The 22,273-nt window shown below is 42.7% G+C and overlaps 1 protein-coding gene across 5 annotated transcripts in view; it reads right to left on the reverse strand.

Annotated features, from left to right (window-relative positions):
• The window catches only part of PRUNE2 (prune homolog 2 with BCH domain), a 261,380-nt gene that overhangs the window by 163,290 nt on the left and 75,817 nt on the right, over positions 1–22,273 (reverse strand). For all 5 annotated transcript variants that reach the window (XM_047699658.1, XM_047699659.1, XM_047699657.1 and 2 more), the window contains exons 5-6: positions 21,019–21,168; positions 17,900–17,994 (exon numbers count right to left, since the gene is read on the reverse strand). In XM_047699658.1, the coding sequence (XP_047555614.1) occupies positions 17,900–17,994; positions 21,019–21,168 (245 nt within the window). The remainder of the gene's footprint in view (positions 1–17,899; positions 17,995–21,018; positions 21,169–22,273) is intronic.

Genomic DNA, 22,273 nt, shown 5'->3' on the forward strand with positions numbered 1-22,273 from the left:
AATTTGTCTGGAAAAAAAAAATACTAATCACTGGAAAGTTCTATCAGGCTGTTCCAAGAAGAAAGCTCCCCCCCTCCCCCCTTTATATGACATGCTTAAAATATGCCACAAATCTTGGTCCTGGACATATCAGCTTTTAATATTCATGCTGATACCAACACACTTTCCTGTCAAGTACGGTTTAGTTTTAAAAATCACTTCACTTCGGGCTCATACAGCCAAATGTTGTAAGCCCAGGGACATCCTTAGGAGACAGGCCTTTAAGCAAAAACACATTGTTTGCTCCCTCCTTCACTGCTTTCTCCATTTGGCTTCCAACAGATTCTCATACAGGAAAAACATCAAGACAGTTTTTAAGAAAGAATTCACAAAGGAACAAATAGCTGTTGGAAGGAATGTAAGGAATGGGGAAAGGAACACCACCACCTTCCTTAACTCAGAGAAACCAGTAACTCATGTTTGCCTACAGGTGTACATAAAGACATACAACAAGCAGGACTCACAACCTGCGAGCGTAGGGTCACGCTGTGGGGCTAATTCTTGTCCCGAGCCTGTGAAAAACATCAGTCAAACCCCACAATTCTTCTGAATGTGATTTTTTTACTCTCAGGTAGCAAAGCTTCTCCAGGATTTCAATCCACAAGATGGAATCTCGATTTAGTAGTCAAACTTGGGGTCTTTTACAGAATTAAGCTTCTACCCTCCCCTAGGGAGGCCCACCCACTGCTGGTGGGAGGCTGTATGTTCCCTCTTCCGTTCCTTCCCCACTCACCCCCTCTACTCCTCATTCATCCTGCTCTTATTTTGGACCCTTTGGGCGTTGGAAACAAGGAAGTCAGATGAGGTAGGAGGAGTAGAAAAATGATCACTTCGTTGTGACTTTATGGTCTACCTGCATACTAGAGCTTTCTGCTCTTCACAGGTGGGTCAGTTTCCTCGGCTCCCCAGGGACCCTCGGAGCTCGTATGGCATCTCCCCTGTACTCCTGGACAGTTGGAATCCATTCCCCTTCCTTGCTTCCCCAGCCCTGGGCAAGATGGCTCTGTTAGCTTTTTTCAGCTGAGATCTGCTCTGTTTTCACTTCAAGTCAGCCCTCTTGGGCAGTATCTATTACAAAATGCACCTGGCTGTCTCTGGCATGTGGCTCAGATCTGACCCATGTAAATATTTCTGCATTCGCTTTACCCCAACAGTTTTCTTGGGTGAAGGCTACTCCACAAAGCCACCTGTTCTAGATCTTTCTGTCAACACAGCCTGTCCACAAGTTTCTCACCGTTCAGATTCTGTAAGCAGGAATGAGACATATGCCCAAACACAGGGTCCCCCCAACTGAAAGGGGCACATATGAGTCTCTCCGAGGGGGTTTTCCAGAACCTATTGTCCTTGGCTTAAGGTGAGGGACTGGTGCCCCCTCAGCCTCAGCCATATGGGATACACATCTCTTTTCTCTTTTCAGTCCTTTTATTTCTTTGAAGATAGTGAGAAGCTTAAAAATGCTATAATTATGTTTCATCCACTTCTTCGGAGAACTGTGTATCATGGCGTCGCACATTACCTTGGGATGGGCTCTGTACTGCCTTGGAGCGTCTGCTGAGTCTTCTAACTGAATTCAGTTAGAAGGTCTGTCTACAAGCTGTCTTCCTTGTGTCCCTGCAGACATCCTGTCCACCCTCCTCCACCTGCTCTCAGCCACAACAGTGGCTTTATAGACAGCTTCGAGAGTCTCTTCCAAGCCTCTCGTTTCCTGCTGGTTTCAGTCAATGGAAAACCCCAACGGGTGCTGGGATCATCTTGAACTTGGCCACTCCTTGGCCAAAGACTCCTCTTGAGGTGGCCCTTTCTTTTCACTCTTCTCCTTTCAGGCTCTGGAAAAGTTCTCCTCTCCTCTCCTCTTCTCTTCTCTTCTCTTCTCTGCTCTTCTCTTCCCTGTCGGAGTTAGGATGTCAACCCCTGGGTATCACTCTCTTCCTTGCAGTATTCCTCATTCTGCCTTCAAGTTGATAAAACAGCTCACCTCAACAGAATTTCCTCACATTATCTTAATTGAATAGGCTGCCTATTCTGCAGAGACCCATAATGTCTCATTACAAACATATTACCTCGAGATGTGCAAACATTATAATATTTTTGAAACTATACTATCCATACACAAATGCAAAATGTGCCCAGTTTCCTCTTCCATAAGTGTTTTGAATGATCATTTCTAACCTGATCACCCAGATGTCCTTTTACACTATAATTTCCTATTATTATGAATTCTTGAAAAATCAAAGTAAATTTTTTTGAGGTTTTATTTATTTGAGAGAGAGAGAGACAGTGCAGGAAGAGGAGAGGGACATAGTGAGAGGGAGAAGCAGACTCCCCACTGAGCAGGGAGCCCAATGTGGGACTCGATTCCAGGATCATGACCTGAGCTGGAGGCAGTCACTTAACTGACTGAGGCATCCAGATGCCCCTCAAAGTAAATCTTTATAAATATTTTTAAAATATTTCATAAAAACCTTATTACTGAAGACCTTTGAGCCTGCAACACTACAGACACCCTGGAACCCTGGTCCCATCCTCGGAGACATGATGTATCATCAGTTGGATCAGTCAAAAAGCAAGAACTTCATTTCATCACTGCCTTCTTCCAAAGTTCATTAGTCATGTGACTTTTCTAATGGGTTTTTAAGAACACTTGATAGGATGGTCTTTATCTGAGTAAGACTCAAGACAACTGAAACCCTGAAAAAGTTATGAATACTTAAGAAACTCGATAACTATGAGACAGTCCTGTTTGGAGGTTCTGGTGGATTTTCAATGGTCACAAATGATTTCCAGTTCCTCCCGTCTGGAGGTGGAGTCTCTTTCCTCACTCTTTGTCTGGGCTGGCCCCATGACTTGTTCTGTCCAACAGCCTGTGGTTTGACCTTATGGAACTTGAGAGCCCCCAAAGGGCTTGCTTCCTCCATTTTGAAGGTTCCTGTTTTCAGGTGAAGAAGCCTGGGATGAAAGATCACACCTAAAGAGAGACTCAGCCACCCAGCCGTCCTTTCCAACCTTCCCAGCTGAGGCCCAGGCCACCCTACATGACCCAGCCTCGGCAGAGCCATCAGCTGCATGAGTGAGTTCAGGCAAGACCCAAAGAATCATGAGAAATACTGAACTGTTGTCTTTGAAGCCACTAAGTTTTGGGGAAACACAGCCCTTCTTATCTTTCCTATCAGAACTTCTCTCTCATACTTGATGAGAAACAACAATGATGATGATAACAATAAGCTTATTCTTCTGTGACCCAGCATAGAACAATTGAGAAAGAATAAGGACCTTGGAATTAGAAGTCCCTGGGTTGGAATGCCTACTCTGTGGCTGGGGTAGTTCATTTTCTCTCCATGAGTCTCAGTTTATCCACCCATAAAATAAATTTAATAACTACCTATGTCATAAGGAAGGTTTCAAAATTTTTTTAGAAGGTGTCAGAATTTTGAAAGATAACTAACAGAAAGCACCCACCTTAGTGCTGGGAACATAGTAGGGACTCAGTGAATGCCAGTTCCCTTCCTCAGTATCTGTGTATGCACATCCCAAGGCTGGGACCTGAATCAAATGGCTCTAAGCCAATGGAATTCAGAGTGTGGTCTCTGCGCCAGCAGTGTCGGCATCCCAGGGAACTTACTAGAAATAAATTTTTGAGTCCCACCCCACAGCTATTGAGTCTGGTATCTTGCATTGACCCATTAAAGCCAATTAGAATTACCAATCATTCATAAGCTTAAGGAAGATGGAAACCACTAGATTGAAGTATCAAGTCCATATTTCAGCTACGTAGTAGCTGCTCAATAAATGTTTAATGACAAATGACTATGTTAATGGGTGCTTAAGTGGATAATGAAATGAGTGCATGCATTCAAGCCCTCCTCTTCAACGCTGATGTACCAGGGGCACATTATCCAATCTGATGTGCTATGGGAGGAGCTAGTGTTGTTAATGACTGTAGGTTAAGCCGGGAGCCTCTTTGTTTGGGTTCCATGGATATGTAGGTAATGAAATGGGTGTGTAGGTAGAAAGTGACTCTTTCATTTTTAGTTTGAGATAAAAAGAAAGCACTTTTATTGGCTTGATATGCATTTTATTTATTTTTCAATAATCTCTACATTCGATGTGGAGGTTGAACTCACAACCCTGAGATCAAGAATCACATACTCTACTAACTGAGCCAGCCAGGTGCCCCTTAAGAAAGCACTTTTAAAGGCCAGAACAGAGGTACTTGGCATGGGTATTTGAGAAGAAATTGACAATTAGATTTCATAATGGTATCATGAAAAGAACACTACTCTAATATGTTGGAAGGCAAAACATAGCCACAAACAATGTTATGAGCTAGTTTTTCTAGAAGAGTCTGTCACAATCCATTTATAAGATGGAAATAAGAATAGACCCATCTTATAGACCAGTCCTAGAAGGTCAATGAAAATACAATGTATGGTATATAGTAAACACTCAACAAATGTTGGCTACTATTATATTTATTTTTGTAACCTGAATCATTCAAGGTATCGACTAGCCCCGTACTAGGAATAAAATGTGCATTAAATTATTCATTTGAAGGAATAAAAGAAGACAAGAATAAAGTACCAAATCTTAGTTCTAGCGCCTTATCTGTTTGCCTTTTTCCACCACTAGGTGACACCACTGACCTATCGTAACCCACTCTTCTCCTCTAGACTTCAACACAGCCGACCTTACCCATCACTGTTGGTTGGCTAAGGAACAACGAAAAAGAGGTCTGTTCTAGAAAGTAAGTATCCTAAATTATTCCTTTGTTTGAATCTTCTTATTTCTCTGAATCGCCAGTGGCTGTTTGGTATAAATTTATGATTTCATTTCAGCGTGTAAGGAAAAAGTCTCTGTTACTCGGGGAACTGATTCAGCATTTACCTACTGGATAGGAAAGGGGCACTCAGACAACCACTCGCCACTGTCTCTCTTTTGTAGAGGTTTCTTCTGTCACAGGAAAAGGGAGCAATTTTCCTTTAGCTATGCAGCCTGCTTTTCTATGACAAGTTGAGGCAATGCAGTAATTAACCATTAAAATATTGCATGTGATTCACAGGAGTGTTACAGACAAACTAATTTAAACCAAGGTCAGGTCTCCAAATCAGCAAAATAACTCTGAAAGAGGGAGAGAGAGAGAAAATAAACAAGGAAAAGGTAAGCAACAGCTGCTATTAAAAGTAACTCCAGGCAGCTAAAACTGGTTTGAATACATTCCTAAAAATGTAATTAGCCAAATCCTTCCAGAAATTAAACCATCAAAATGACATTAGAGTACACTTAAAATATGTATTTACAGAGAGAAAGAGCAGTCATCCTAGCATCTCACCATGTCCTGAGGGTTTCCCTCCTCATGAAAAGAGATGCAGAGGGAATCTGATATTGAACCACGAAGAAAGTTCAAATTGTCAAAAATGTATTATGTGAGATGCTGGTTCTTAATTCCCTCAGCTGGGCGGAAGTGGAAAGGGAGTGAACGTAATAGGGCTGTTTTGTGGTTTCTTTGTCATCTTATGGGAAGACTGAAGTGACTAGAGCCAAAGTCTATCTATTTGCTTTCCAAATACCAACATTTCTTGAAGGGTTAACAAGAAAGGTGCCTAATTCTACCAATGTCCTGGAGCTCACTTCTCAGAAAGATGGGCATTGATACTTGGGTTCATTCACAAGGTAAGGGTCAACTGACCTCATCCTGCTAAAGGATTTCAATAAAATAGAATTGCCTGCTTATGACTTTTGAAATTCTAGAAATGCACAATTAGTATTACATAAGATGTGGTGACATAAGAATTTATTCAGAATGTCTTCTGATAATATGTCCAGTTCCCCAAAGGTGAACGTGAATGTAAATGAGAGGTCCCCAAATAAAGTCACAGAGGTACCAGAAATACCATATGCAATGGACAGCCATAGGCATTTTGATGACATATAAAAGACTTTTTTTTTTAAATTTTTTTTTTAAATTTATTTGACAGACAGAGATCACAAGTAGGCAGAGAGGCAGGCAGAGAGAGAGGGGAGGAAGCAGGCTCCCCGCTGAGCAGAGAGCCCGATGTGGGGCTCGATCCCAGGACTCTGGGATCATGACCCGAGCCGAAGGCAGAGGCTTTAACCCGCTGAGCCACCCAGGCGCCCCTGAAAGACTTTTTTAATTGGCTTTTTAAATAATAAATGTGCATCAGGAAGTGACTGGAAGGAAGTGTGGCAATACTCCAGTGGGGACTGGAACAGGGGTTCTGAAGAACGGGTGGACATATGGAAAAGGGAAGGGTGTGCAAAATCTACTAAGATGAAACAAGGCAGAGAGCCATGAAGTGGTACAGACAATCCGTGGTGTGGTCCAAAGAAAGTTCTAGAATTCACTAAGGCAGCTGGTGGTTGTTGAAGCTCAGGAGGAAAGTGGTAACAATGTGTGGCTGGAGAGAGCGGGCTCTGTGTCTGCAGCTGAAGAGAGGAAAGCAGGGAGGGGGAAGACAGGCTGCCTGGGCAAGAGCCTAAGTCCCCAGCATGTGTGGGGACTGACTGAGGAGTGAAGCCGGGGTTGGCTGTGATGTTTTGTGTCCAAACAGGAAAGGCCTAGAAGACTAATTATGCGATGTTGTTCAAGACTGTACACATGACCTGTTACCTCCCGCTGCCAGGTGGCCGTGCCTACTCTTAATCTAAGCTATTATTAACTGGTGGAAATATGGAATAGTAACTGTTGGCCAAAATGTATGAAAGCAGATAAGTAAGCTCTGAATCATAAATGAAGGTTCTACTTTTCCTTGATTTATAGAAAAAAGTCTAGGACTCAATGAAACAGTCCTGGATACCAAAAGCAATTCCCTCCTTTGGTAAGTGTCTCCAAAGATAGCCCCCTTCAATCTCTTCCCAGTGTCTATGCACATGCTCCTTCTTACATCAAGAACTGGGGTCTAGGGGTGCCTGGGTGGCTTAGTCTGTTAAGTATCTGACCCTTGGTCTCGGCTCAGCTCATGATCTCCGGGTTGTGAGATCGAGCCCCGCATCAGGCTCCGTGCTCAGCTTGTCTCTCTCCCTCTGCCCCTCCCACTGCTCTGTCTTTCTCATAAATAACTTTTTAAAAAAGCAATAAAAAAAAGAATTGGGGTCTAATTCCCACTGGTGTGCTGGAACTGACTTGTACAGGTTTATGAGGGAGAATTATAAAATTGGGGGAAAATCTGCAAACCCATCATTTGCAAGTTAAAAACAGCCATTACAAAAATTAAATTACACATTTTACATTAAATAAGTTGTATCAAAAACAAAAGTCAAATTCTGAAATGCATCCATTCATAACTATTTTATTATCTGTTCCTATTATCTGTGCTAGTTAGTATAGTATCTGCAGAGCAGAAATGCTACATACTGGCAGGCTTATGCACATCTCTTCCCCCTTTGTATTGTTTGACCAATAAAATTATAATAAATGTAAAGTCTATGATTTGATGATTTGATATATGTACGCATTAAGAAAAGATTCCCATAATCAAGTTAATTCATACATCCGGCACCTCTCATAGTTAGATTTTATCTTTTTCTTTTTTTCCCCCTCGGTGAGAACACTTAGGACCAAATTCCAATTATACAATAAAGTATTATCAACTATTCCCAACTCTGTTTTGATGATCTCCTATTGGTGCTTTCAAATCAGCCATAGTAAGAGCATTTATGGAAACTGGCAAACACTACACATCAAGGCTTGTTTTATTGTTTCATTGCTCCTCTAGAGCAGTTGGCAAACTACAGTCTGCAGACCCAGTACAGTCTGCAGACCCAGTGCAGTCTGCAGATCCAGTGCAGCCCACTGACTGGTTCTGTAATGGCCCATGAGCTAAAGGTTTTCAAATTGCTGCTACTTGAATTCCTGTATCATATCTTCAACCGTGCATCTTGGACCACAAAGTCTAACGTATCTACAATCTGGCTCTCTTCAAGAACCATCTGCCAGGTCTGGACTTAAGAAAAAGTTAAAACACAAGTTAAACTTCAAAGCATGTGGTGTCTCCGGCCATCCCATGGTGAAGAGCACATGCCCAAACCCCCCAAAACCCTGAGAACATGATCTTCCAGTATTTGAAGACCATTTATTTGGCAAAGAAGGCCTTCTTGTTGTTGACAATCAGATGAAGTTCAGACAGAAGTCTTTGTTGTTTCACTTTGTTGTTAAGGAAAACAAAAATATCAGCTACATTCCTGGTTGAAACTATACCCATTCATCAACCTCAAGGCAAGAATTACACAAAAATTAATTCATTTGTGAGATTTAATTGATGATGTGGTTATTTACCAAAAAAAAGGAGTTTTCTTTGTAAAATTTGTGCTATATATTTTTTACAACTGTGTGTGTGTGTGTGTATTTTTCCCCCCCAAATACCGACCAGCATACCACTGCTAATTTCCCTTGTCATCAGTCTGGTCTGATCTCTGAGGCTTAAATCAACAGTAGAAAATGGTAGAGGTCATACTTAGACATTTTAAGTTAGGTCACAAGAATTACAGCTCCCACCCGAGTCTCTCAGAAAGTTAAAAATAGAGCTACCCTATGACCCAGCAATCGCACTACTGGGTATTTACCCTAAAGATACAAATGTAGTGATCCGAAGGGGCACGTGCACCCGAATGTTTATAGCAGCCATGTCTACAATAGCCCAACTATGGAAAGAACCTAGATGTCCATCAACAGATGAATGGGTAAAGAAGATGTGGTGTGTATATATACAATGGAATACTATGCAGCCATCAAAAAGAAACGAAGTCTTGCCATTTGCAATGACGCGGATGGAACTAGGGGGTATTATGCTAAGCGAAATAAGTCAATCAGAGAAAGACAATTATCATATGATCTTTCTGATATGAGGAATTTCAGAGGCAGGGCAGGGGGTTGCCAGGGAGAGGAAGAGAAAAAATGAAACAAGATGGGATCGGGAGGGAGACAAAGCACAAGAGACTCTTAATCTCACAAAACAAACTGAGGGTTGCTGGGAGTGGGGGGTAGCATGTCTCTCTAAGTGTCATGCTGGGAGAAACCCAAGCCAGGTGACTGTCACAATCAAGCCCACACTTCGCCACCATCTGACAGTTCACCGCACAGGAAACCCCAAGCAAGCACTGCCCAGCTGAACTCAATAAGCCCATAGACCATGAGAAATACTAACATCTTATTTCAAGCCTTCATGTTCTGGGGACGGCTCGCTAACAGCAGCACATAACTGGAGCACTGTTTCACCGTGAGGGGGAAGCAGGGAGAGGGGAGCCGACTGGACCCAACACATCATGATGTCAGGAATCCTTGCAGCCCTGTTTGGTTCCAAGCTCTTGGCACAAAGGCAGGTACAAGGATGTGTTTGGGGGGGGGGTGGTGAGAACAAAATGTAACTAAAAGTGGGGAATGGTAATGAATAATACACATTTACCTTTGCCTATAAATCTGAATCCCACAAAGCCACTCTCTGCCAGAGACGCAGCAGGTAAAAAGTGATCGGGGTGGGGCACTGACACTTGTTTGTTCATTTACTACCAATCAACCATATTCAGGCTTCCTGGGCCAGCAAGCAGTTCACTTCTGCACGGCTCACTTTCTGCACTGAGCCAAATCAGGCTAGCATCACTTCCATTCCCGCAGCCTCGCCGGATCTCATTATCTTATTCTCACGGCACAGTTGCCCAGGAAGTCAGTGGGGATTTCTGGGACCCGAGGAGAGGTTTACCCCGCACCCAGGGCAGGGGCTCTGTTTTCTCTACCCCTTTTTCCAACCCCTCCATGTAAATGCATTTTTTGGGGTCAGTGTTAACAGCAGAGAAGGACAGAAGTCCAGGGCACGACCCTATGCCCAAAAAAGCACAGGGCTTAATGAGTAACTTTATTATCTTTAAACTCTGGGTCACTGTTTACTCATTCCTGCTGCCAAATGATTGCTAGAAAAAGCTGTAGTGAGGTATTTTGTACCATTTAGGGACATAAATACAGAGAAGTATGACTAGCTAGGTTAAGTGTCATGAATCATTTTTAAGTCCACTTGAAATTGGCCAATAAGTAAAACAGAGAAAACTTGTCACCGAACTTCCACTTGGCTCCAAGTTCAGTCAAGCTGTAGATACGAATCAGGATTCCATTATAAGGCACTTCCAAATAGGCTGCTTTTATAGGCTTTGTTTGGTGTCTTTGAAATATTTTTGGCCATCTGCAGAAGGAGCTACCTACATACAAATTGTAAGGATTCTAAATATGATAAGATTTTGCTGCTTAGTACATTTTGTTTCAAAGACAAAGTGCTGTTCCACTGATATGATAAGCCATTCTTTAAATAAGGATTTCTTTTAAAAAAACGATTTTTATTTATTTATTTGAGAGAGAGAGAGAGCACAAGCAGAGGGAGAGGCAGAGGGGGAGGGAGAAGCATATCCCTCCCTCAGCAGGGAGACTGACCAAGGCTCGATCCCAGGACCCTGGGATCATGAACTGGGCCACAGGCAGATGTTTAACTGACTGAGCTACCTGGGCACCCCTAACTAAGGATTTCTGATTCTCTCATCTCAGTGATGTCTTATTATCAAGAACCGTTGACTGTAGCTCAAAAGGCATGCAAGTCTACTTTTGTGGTCCTATCTTTCATTTTTCTCATCCTGCCACTGTCCTCAAGAAGGTATGAGTTATTAGTTCTAAATCACTTTAAGAATGAATTATTGGCTCTCAAGTCACACTTCAGATGCCTCAGACACACTGATTATTAAATTCATACCATGAAAGTTACCTGTGTTTGGCATTTGCTTTAAATCCCTTTGGACCCTTGAGTCAGGTATGAATTGAAAACTCCTAACACCTCAACTACCCAGATTTTTTGTTATTGGGAGTTAGTGTCTGCTCAAAAGTAATACTGTTTCCTTTCAATAGAAGATCTCTACCACTGAATTTTTTTCACTAACTGATTAGGCTACTCTCCATTTGGAATACCAATTTGGAAACATTATATATCACAGCGATATATTATATAAAAATAATCTTTAAAAAAAAGGAAAGAAAAGAAAGAATACTTTCTATATCCTTGAATTCTGGGTCAGGCTGAGAAGAAACATCACACTTCTTTCTTCCCTGCATGGTATGTCCTACCCAGTCCCTTGTCCCATGATCGTTGTTCCTATTACTTGTATATACTTGATTTGTTTACCAAATCTCTGGGTTAGGGGCCAATAACTACTTTCACTATGAACACTTAGATGTTAGATGTTTACAGATCAAAACTGAAAAGATTTTTTTTTAAGATTTTATTTATTTATTTGATAGACAGAGATCACAAGTAGGCAGAGAGGCAGGCAGAGAGAGGGGGAAGCAGGTTCCCCGCTGAGCAGAGAACCCAATGCAGGGCTCGATCCCAGAACCCTGAGATCATGACCTGAGCCGAAGGCAGAGGCTTAACCCACTGAGCCACCCAGGCACCCCAAAAACTGAAAAGATTTTTAAAAGAAATAAAGACACGAAGGTAAAGAGGAAAGGGGCTTGGTATGAGGAGTAAGGAAAAGGAGAATTTAACCAAGGACTCCCTGGGGAGGTCTAGGCTGTCTGACACCCCGAGTTTGGGGCAATCACTGACTCTAAATGCCTCACTAGTGAAGCTCTGGGTGGGCTCCAAGACTACCACTAGTCTTGCCTTTCGGTACCATATCCCAAGCAGTGAAAACAGTACTGGGGCAGGACAAACCCGGATTTTAGTTCTGTCTCTACATTAGACAAATGTTTTAATCTCTCTACATTCCAATTTCCTCTCCTCCAAGATGGAGACTGTGGCAGAGACTGGCTACTAGTCTTCAAAGTGGTTCTTCTTCTTGGGCACATAGCTAGATCCTGCAGCTAGACGGGACCACGTGACCAAGCCAATGAGAGGTAAGCCAAAGTGATGGCCCTCCAAACTCTTCCCCATCTTGGTGATAGGATGGAAGTGTCCGCAGGCATCTTAGGACAGCCACGTTGAACATGATGTCTGAATCTCCCGTGGCCACGGGACCAGGAACACCAAAGTGGATTTTTACACAAACAAAAATGGAACAACTTTTGTGTTGAGTCTCTGAGGGCTGGGGTTTATCTGTTACAGTGGCTACAGCTGCCTTCACCAGTACAGAGTGACCAGAGCACCCTCGCCTCACAGGCTTTCTGCAAGGATTAAATGAGATGACACTCGCAAGTCCTCGCTCTACCGTCAGGTACACAGTGAATGCTCAACTTCAAACATTAACTCTTTAGCAAGAGGAGGTGGTCGGCCTGGACCCAAGAGAAAATGGAGGCAGTTATGACCTAAAAGCCTGGAGGAGAGGTTGCACATGTTTCCACTGGTTGGCCAGTTGGCTCTGAAAAGGCACCTACCGTATTCTTCACGATAATACCTTAGTCAAAAATCATCTATGCTCCCCGCAGATATTCCTACTACATGTTTTATGACACAACAAGGTAAGTAAATACTCTTGAGGTGCTTCCATCTTGATCGCCAAAAGCTCTGAACTCCAACAATGAGAAATCACATATGGTGCTTAAAATTGGCAAACCAGATTTCAGACTGCTTTGCTCAGTCTTAAAACATGGGTTACAGCGGTTCAAGGACGCTTCACTGCACCCTAAGTAACTAGTAAAAAGTAAAACAAAACTTTTGTTTGGGAAGAGTTTAGCAACGATCTTGGGCATTCGTTCTGCTCTGTGCTCTGAATGCTGAGGGAAAATGTTGGTATTTTTCCCTCTGCAGTGTTCCAAGGTACAGCTTGGCTGGTAATCTCTACAGGGCAGAATGAGTCAGCGGTCTGAATCACTTTACCAGAATGCATCCCATGTGCTCTATTCCAGGTTTCAAATAGCAGAGTGTCTGGTCATGAGGAGGCCCAGAGCTGAGAGCACAGGGGAGCCCTGGAGAGAAAACAAGCCTGAACCCTTCCCTCAGACTCCAGTTCCAAATAAAGGACACAAAATCTCAAGAGTAGATCCCCACTGTTCCTCATTTAAAGGAAACAGATTAGAAATAAAAACATGTGGAAGCATAATGATATACTAGAGGTTGGCTAACTGAATTTAAATAAAATTAAAAAACAAAACAAAACATGTGGAAGCAACAGATGAAATGTGCTTAGCAGGCAATAGAATCATTCAGACAATACCGTATGTTTTATTCTCTTCAGTTGTCTGGAAAATTATTACCTTTACAAATAGTCTATGTTATGGGTTGAATTGTATAACCCCTCCCACCCCCCGCAACACACACCAAATTTATACAGCGAAGCCTAACTTCCACACGTCAGAATGTGACCTTGCTGGGACACAGAGTCGCTGCAGGTATGGTAAAGATGAGGTCACTGGGGAGGGCCCAAATCCAGTATGACTGGGGTCCACACAAAAGGGGCAAATTTGGACACGGAGACAAGGAGAGAGGAAAGACCATGTGAACATGAAAGCGGAGATGGTTGGTGACACTTTGACCAGCCGAGCAATGCCAGAGACTCCAGCGAAGCACCAGGAGCTAGGTGAGAGGCATGGAAGAGTCTCGTGGCCCTCAGAAGGAAGCCGGCCTGCCAACATGTGAACTTCTCACCTCCAGAATTGTGAGACACTGAATGTCTGTTGTTTACATCACTCCATTTATGCTGTTTTGTTTGGACAGTCTGAGCCAACTGATACAGAATATGTGCCGGAATGACTCCTAAAGTCATTGATCGTAACAAAGAGTCATCAAGTCACCGCCTGCTTATGGTCCCCGCTGAGGAAAGATGCTAACAAGTCACAGCTTTTCAGAGATGCTTAACGCAGGGTTAAGCATATTGGACGTTGGCAAGGGAACCGTTAATGGGGTTAACCTCAGTTGCTGTAGTGGTACCTCAGTGGACTGGAAAGATCGGACCCTTTCTCTTTAACTGTGTAGTAGGCCCACGAAGTAGAATCAGCACTTCATTATTGGTGAAGGAACACAGGCAAAGTCTGTTCCAGTGACGCTTATGCTCTGATAGCCATAAATGTTTTTCTTTCTTTTTTTTTTTTTCTGATTGAGGCTATATTATTTTTCATTTTTATACTTTCTAGTTTTTAATATGGATTTAGTTCTTGGCCACCTTTATTTCTCCCTACTGGTTCTGCTCTGAAAATGCAAGATTGGAAGCTGCACTTGTGGAAAGCATAACACAATGTATAGACTTGTCCAATCACTAGGTTGTATAACGGAAAGTAATGCAACCTTATGTGTCAATAACTTCAATAGAAAACAAGATGGAGGACTGGAACATTATCAAAACCACCTGTGTTTCTCTTGCTAATCAAATTGCCAAGCAATGAAAAGGGCGCAAAGGATCAGGTACAACCATAACAGTGAAATGAATTCCAGTATGTGAGGTGTACGTTCCACAAGATGTGCGCTATATTTGGACTCAGAACAATCTGGAAGTCATGTGAAACGGGACAGCCATGTCTTCTCCATGGCCCTAGCTTCCAAGTTCTCTCTGTGAGAAGGGCTAGCCCTCCAGCTGTCCTTTAGAGAAGCCCACTTTTTATGCACTGTTCCTCCAAGTCCCATTCATTCTGACCTCAGATGGAGCAAAGTACTGAAACTCTGCATTATTATAATTATTTGGTTTCTGTGGCAGATCTTTCAATAGCACCTGTAACCTTGATTAGATTGAAACTGTTCTTTATGACATATACTACCATGAACATGACAGAGAAAGGGTTAGTAGCTTTCTTCTTACAACCTCGGAGGTCAGAGTTAACCCATCTGTCAAAGCAGTGGTCTCTACCTCCTAATCCAGTGGCTCCTACTATGTATGTTGCAAGGACACAGATTCTTCTGATTTTCTCAAAATTTTTACCTCCCCTAATTAATTGGGTCATCAGTCAAATAAAGGCCATGACACGTCCAGCTATGCACCTGCAGCATTCCAATGGACCACTGAGAATTTAAAGAATCCTTTTCCCCCTTTCCCTGACATGTCACAGAAGTTCCAGTGGATTCCTTCCAGTAACAACTATTTTGCAAAGCTGCCCAATCCACTTTTGGACAGGTGGAGAAGCAGTGCTATCTACAAATAATACATGGGCCATACCTTATCTATATGATCTCAGCCTTCAGACATAGTTATCTGGGAAAAAAACTGATTAGGAGGGAACAGAGTAGACTGTCTTGGAGGCACAGCTAGGTGCTTTGTTTTGCTAGCTATTTATTTAACTTGGAAAGGAAATAAAAATCAGATATCACAGGGACAAACTGCAAACACCAATACGTACTAAGTATTTCTAGTTCCCGAACATCTATTATATGCCTAGCACTGTGCCAGGATACTAAAGGGAGAGAGAAGTCAAAGATGGGCCCTTGGGTGGCTCAGCTGGTTAAACATCCAACTCTTGATTTTGGCTCAGGTCATGATCTCAGGGTTGTGAGATCAAGCCTCTGTTCAGGCTCCACTCTAGGCATGGAGTTTGCTTAAGATTCTCTTTCTCTATCCTTCTGCCACCCCCACTCCCCAAGAGCACCCTGCTGCTGCCTTTCTTAAAAAAAAACAACAACAACTCAGAGATAGCATCATTGTGCTCAATTAACTTAAAGAATGGTCTGTCATTAAATAAATACATGAAACCAAGCTCAGAATTAATGGAAATTATGGTAACTATTTTAGTCCTGAGTTGGTCCTTCAGGCCAAACTTTGCAAGAGTTCAGAGTATGGTTATAAACAATGGAGAATTTATAAAAGTCATCATGAAGTAGCTATGTCTTGACATGCTTTGAAGGACAAATGAGACTTAGACACTCATAGGAACTAAGAATATTTCTATGAGAATCTATTTAGATTTAAAGGGTGTTTTGACAGCTGTTTTAAAGCAAACAAAATAAGATTATGGGGATTCTATCATTATTTTAAAAAGAGGCTCATGGGCATGGGATGGGAAGTCTGAGATAGAATTGTATGTGAGTAGGGAGGAGGAAACGCCATGTCACAGGACACCTTGTGGAGAAAACCAAAGTCTCCCCTTAACTGAGGGATTTTTCCAATGGACAGACTAAATAAATAATGTGCATTTGCTCTTCCAAAGACATCATATGATGTTACTAAGGAGTTGCCTCCCCATTTCTCAGTCATCTTTACTATCTCCATTATGCACATGTGAAAAGCCCTAATTCGGCTGATTAGCATTTAATCTGTGTACCCTTCTTTTACACATACAAATGTCCTTCTTCCTCCTCCCAGAAGATCATATAGTGTTTCCAGAGATGTACTTAATTGCCTGATTAATTACTGGACCTCTATGTAAATTTCTGTAAATATGATCATTTTATCGTTTATTCAGCTTGACAAACATTTACAGTTTAACAATTCTGACAAAGCCATTCATATACCCCTGTAATATAAAGGTACATTAAAGCTATGGTAAGTCTGTAATAATAAAAGCCTTAAAATAATTTGCTAACTACAGACAGTTCCCTAAGCAATTATAAGATGCTATATGTTAATTTAGAAAGGAATTCCAAACAAGGCATTTAAAACCTAATAAGATGCCATTAAGTGGAGGGAGGCAGGGGAAGGGGGAGAGGAGACAGAAAACCCTAAGGCTTGAACTAGGAGAAATGATTCTCTGAGCTACTGACCCTTGCAAGATCCATGTTTTCATTGGATTTCTATACACAAAGCAGATTTCTAATTGAAGGTGATTATCTAGTTACTACATCCCAAATTGCATGCATTTCTTGTGTTGAGTCACATCAACATCTAATTATGGGAAGCATCTATCAGTTTGAAAGTCCACAGAAACACTTGCGTCAATCTACCAACTACACACAATGAGAGTGTGCTCCATACACTATAAGGCACGATATAACCACCAAACGTCACTCTCTCCAGTGACAACAGTCTGCCTCCTGACACTCATACGGATCTATGACCTGAATCACCATGTCAATAACTGGGAATAAATTTTCCAAAGAAATTACAAAGAAAAGCACCTGCATTGGTCTTGGGTTTCTGAGGTATGGCTGCTCCGTGTATGCCTGCTATTCCCAGGAAATATACACATTGATAGCGTCATCAACACCAGGAGGAACGAGAAAAAGAATGGTGATACACAATTCTAAAAACCAAAAGATGAATTGCTACACAGCAATTTTTATCTCCATAAACTTGAGAGCTCAGTGCCTCGACCCAGGCAATATAACAGGACAGAGACAACGCAGACTTCGGTGGGGTGTGTTTCTGTAAAATATCATCCCCATTAGTTAGGTTAATTAAGATTAACATACAAGTCACTGAAAACCCCCAAAGTAGAAGAAGGATAATTTACCAAGGAAACACACAACGACAAGAGTAATAGTCACCCTGAGTCATTCATTTAATAGATTGGAAGGAGAGTTTTATGAATACTTGAGCTGTCACCATTATTACCAAAAATGACATGCATCCAAATAGCTCACAAGGGCCAAAAGACACATGTTTTCTTGGAAAATTCTGTGGATGATGTGGAGCGGTACACAGAAAAAATGACAGGGAAGACACTCACATGTATAATTGTCACCATTAAGCAGACTCTACACATGCACGCATTCCAAATGTGAGTGTTTGTGTTTCAGGTTTTGTTTCACGGAGATGAACGAAATAGCACTTGCCTTGAGAATCCATGTTTGCCATTTTTCATTGACTTGGCACAGTGGTTTCATCCAAAATAATAACCCACATTCCTAGTCAAATGTATCCTAAAGAAGCATTCAGAGCAGAAGACTAACACCGACTTCTGCTGCGGAGGTTTGCACACCAATTGCTCAGATGGCAATTCTGGAAAATCTGTCATTGCCCCCAAAAAACTCAACCGACCAACCATACAAACAGACAAAAAAATCATTCCTACCCTTACCTCGAGGGTCATGTTCACGGTACTAATGGCCACTTTTATTTCTCCATCGGACAGTTCCTTTAGATCTTTCAGCATTGTCTGTTCAATACTTAAACCTGTATATGAGATGGGAAAACATTATGTTACACTTGGGGACCTGCTCTTGGTAATATCAAGGGATTATGTAAAGAATTCACATATTCATTTCACTATCCCTTCCCAAGATCTCTTTTGCCCATAACAAGGCAAAAAATCACATTGGTGGCAATATTTGCACCAGTTAGGATCCCAGCAGGAAATAGAATTCACCCCTCATGATGAAAAAGAAAAAGAAAAAGATTTTTTAATAGCATAGATGTGGGTGGGGCTGAGAAAATGAGTAAAAGATGGTGAGGCATCCAGACACTGGAAAAGGACAAAGGAAAGAAACAGAGACCTGAAAGTAGAGGAGAGAGGCTGCCAGAAATTTACCATCAAATCAGTGAGGAAGCAAGGAAGAAATGCTCCAGCCTCTCTCTTCTCCTTCCCTTGAACCCCACCCTCCACTCAGAGATAAAAGCCTCCAGAGACCCAGAACAGACAAGAGCAGAGACTGGAACGGGAAGAGGTGGGCAAAGGAGGAAAACCGAGTGTTATCAGGCAAACTAGCTAAGTCATACCTCACAAGGCCAAAATTTGCTTTCAGGATGGATTTAGGTGAGGCCCCATATATGTTAGTGAAATTTTATTCAAAATGCACTTTTTAAAGGTAACCCACAAAACTACTGTGATTAAACTGGTCACCCTTGTAATGGACTTTGGCAATCGGAGCCGCTGGATTCCGTAAATGATGGAGAGAATAATCTGGAATGGCTGAGTTACCCAGAACTGCATAGTTGAGTCAGGTGACCAATGTGCTTCCATAGAATCTATCCCTGAACAACAGAAAAAGCTCTGGTTTGACATGTTACTCTCATCCTAGATTACTATATCTGACTACGCCTACCTTCTTGGGAAGAAGACACGTAATAAAGCTGCGTAGAGCACATACATCCTTCCCAGATGCGTGTTAAGACACCAGAGTTGGCTACCTGCCCTTCCAACTTAGAACACTCTGCCAGTCACAGCAGTGTGGGGGACAGACCGAGTACAAAATACTTTTCTTTGACTTCAAGACTCAAAGGCCACCATCAATTATACTGAACATAAAATGATTTACAGAATACACTGTGACTTTAAAAGCTTGGTCTAGTTTTGGGACATCTGGGTGGTGCATTCGGTTAAGCACCCAACTCTTGCTTTCAGCTCAGGTCATGATCTCAGGGTCGTGAGATCGAGGCTCACATCAGGCTCCAAGCTCAGTGAGAAGTCTGCTGAAGAGTCTCTGCTCCAGGGCGCCTGGGTGGCTCAGTGGGTTAAGTCTCTGCCTTCGGCTCAGGTCATGATCTCAGGGTGCTGAGATCGAGCCCAGCATCGGGCTCTCTGCTCCACAAGCAGGGAGACTGCTTCCCCCTCTCTCTGCCTACTGATCTCTATCAAATAAATAGATAAAATCTTCAAGAAAAAAAAGTCTCTGCTCCTTCCTCCTGCATTCTCTCTCTCTCTTTTTCTCTCAAATAAATCTTAAAAAAACAAAAAAAACAAAAAAAAACTTGGTTTAGTTTTAAAAGTGAATGACAAGGGATGCCTGGGTGGCTCAGTCAGTTAAGCGACTGCCTTCAGCTCAGGTCATGATCCCAAGGTCCTGGGATTGAGCCCCACAGTGGGCTCCCTGCTCAGCGGGAAGCCTGCTTCTCCCTCTCCCTCTCCCCTGATAGTGTTTTCTCTCTGTCAAATACATAAATAAAATCTTTTAAAAATTAAGTGAATGACAAGATACACATACATCCACACACGCACGTTTGTACTGGACGCGTCCGTGCCCCCCTCGCTCCTCTCCAGCTCTTCCTATCACAGTGTGCTCCAGCGTGACGCCCAAGCACCAGCCCCTGCATCTCTTCCTGAGGCCTCTTTCTGGCCCCAGAGCCTCCTCTGGGAGAATTCATAGCTCCTGGGACCAAGGAGCCCTGGATACTCAGTACTCCAGTGATATGTGGGTAAATGCTGAACAATCAGCAACAGACTTGATTTGCAGTGTTTGCTCCTTTCTGGGGGGTCAGTACTTCCATCATGGCAGATTTCACGTTGCCAACTCAACACTGCCCAACTCATGAAACTCCTGAAAATTTACCAACCAGCCCCTGGAGTTCGACTGGACAAGCTCCTGCACAGCACTGCGCCCTTCAGGTGGGATAACACCGAGGCGCCATTTCACACTCTCTCCTCAGGTTCCCTAGCGGAGTGAAGGCATGACTTCCCACCAAGCTAACCCGCTTGACCAACCACGCCAGCTCCTGTCAGTGTGCCCGGGGGGATCACCTGCCAAATAAACCGCTTTCCCTCAGGCTCTGCCCCCAGGGGATTCCAAACTCAAGGAGAAAGCCGGGTCTACGTCTGGGTTTCAATCCTGGCCTGGCCATTTGCCAACCGTGTAGGTGATGAAAAGAAAGCAAAGCTGTCTCTCTCTGTGCCTCAGTGTTCGCATCTTGAAACTGGGGATACAAATAGCACCTGACTCTCAGGGTTGTCACGAAGACTCGGTAAGATAATCCATGCAAAGTTACACCAGCAAAACTTTGTGTGCCTCAGGCACTCCGTGAATTACATCTATTTAGGATTATTATAGAATAATTGAGTCAAGTCTGTCCTGATAAAGCTGAGATTGAGAGAACAATTTTATCTGCTTAGCTGTCTTCTCTTTTTTTTTTCCCCTAAAATTAATTGATTTATGAAATCCCATTGTGCTTGACATTGCTCCTGCCACATTCTCAGAATAGAACCTGCTCAGCACAGGGATTTCATGTAATGAGGCATCTGGGGTGCACGTTAGATGCGTGAATAAACCACACATCCAGACACAAAGGCCTCAAAGGAGAGCTTGCCGTACATCAGCTCGCCTCCTTCCAGGTGAGCTGACATTACGTGCCTGGAAATCTTCCCCAAGCACAAACAATATGGAAGAAAATGAAGGCCCACTCAAATTCACTTTCTGGGCCCTGGCCGCATGCCTTCTCATAAACCATCCCCGCTCAGGAGCTGTGAGAGAGCTGGGGGACACTCACCCTGAGCACTGAATTGGGTCTCCTGCAGGACGTTGATAATGTCCTCTCTTGGAGGCAAGCTAGGAAATTTCTCTTCCAGGATAGAGAGAATTTCTTCTTGCTTCTCTGAGATCTCGGATTCCATGGTCATCCACTTGAAAAGGATGCTACCTGAAAGGCATGAATGAAAATGGCCTTAAACTTCCCAGCCATGTCAGGAAAATCAATGTTTTTCTGGCCTCTCGATCTATACTTCCCCTTCCAGTTTCTTGCCCGGACCGCGGCCTCCACGGAGTAGCATTCAAGAGACCGTTTTTAGAAAACTCTTCAGATACTGTCTGTCCTCCCTCTTTGTTCACCAGGTACTAACCTCCACAACTTGACGATAGGGTACTCTGTGGTAGAGTTTATGGAGAAAGGAACAAAATGCATAGCTTTTCCCACACAAACATACAAAAATGATATTCATTGTTTTATGATTTCAGAATGGAATTCAATGGAAAACTGTTTTAAAATATCTAAATTATTTAATAGTTCCCTTTATTACTCCCTTTAAGGGACCACAGTGAAGACTGTTTCCACTCATTGCATTATTGATTTCACGTGTGAACTTCTTCCCTTTAACAACCAAATGATTGCCAAGTCCCACTGTCCGCAGCAAAGCAATCTGTCCAGGTCACCACCTGGAGGCCACTCTCCATCTTCCAGGCATCACACACAGCTTTGAAGTCGCCGCTATCTATTTATAAGAATTCACAAGCTAGGTCTCAATTACAAACTTCGATTACAAAGGAATTTACCAATATGAACAACTAACCTTTGACAAACTCCTGGAATTTCTATGCACAATCTCATCTTGAAAAGGAGGAGTTACCACCTGTCATGGCCCCTTCCCCTGCTTTCTGATCCCAGGCCAACATGGAGCCATCGGGGAAAGAAAAGTTCTGGTAATGATGAATGATTAAATTCTCTAAGAGTCCTCAAACTTATGGATTAATCAAGGTGTCACCCTTTCTCTGGCTTTTTTTTTGTGGCCTTAATGATAATCATGGGGGAGAGAAAAGGAAAGAATGAAGGAAGAAAGGAAGGAAAGAAGGAAGGGAGAGAAAGAGGTGAGAACGAAAAAGGAGAAATGGTGTAGTGAGTGAGGGAAAACAATGGCTCGCGATCTCAACATCTATCCTAAAACCTACAGAATCTAGAGATTAGACCTTCACTCACCATTAAACATCTTGAAAGACCCCACACAAGTCATATGGCCTGTCTGTTATCACTT

The sequence above is a fragment of the Lutra lutra genome, chromosome 13 (genome assembly GCF_902655055.1).
Source record: "Lutra lutra chromosome 13, mLutLut1.2, whole genome shotgun sequence".
Classification (NCBI taxonomy): Eukaryota; Metazoa; Chordata; class Mammalia; order Carnivora; family Mustelidae; genus Lutra; species Lutra lutra.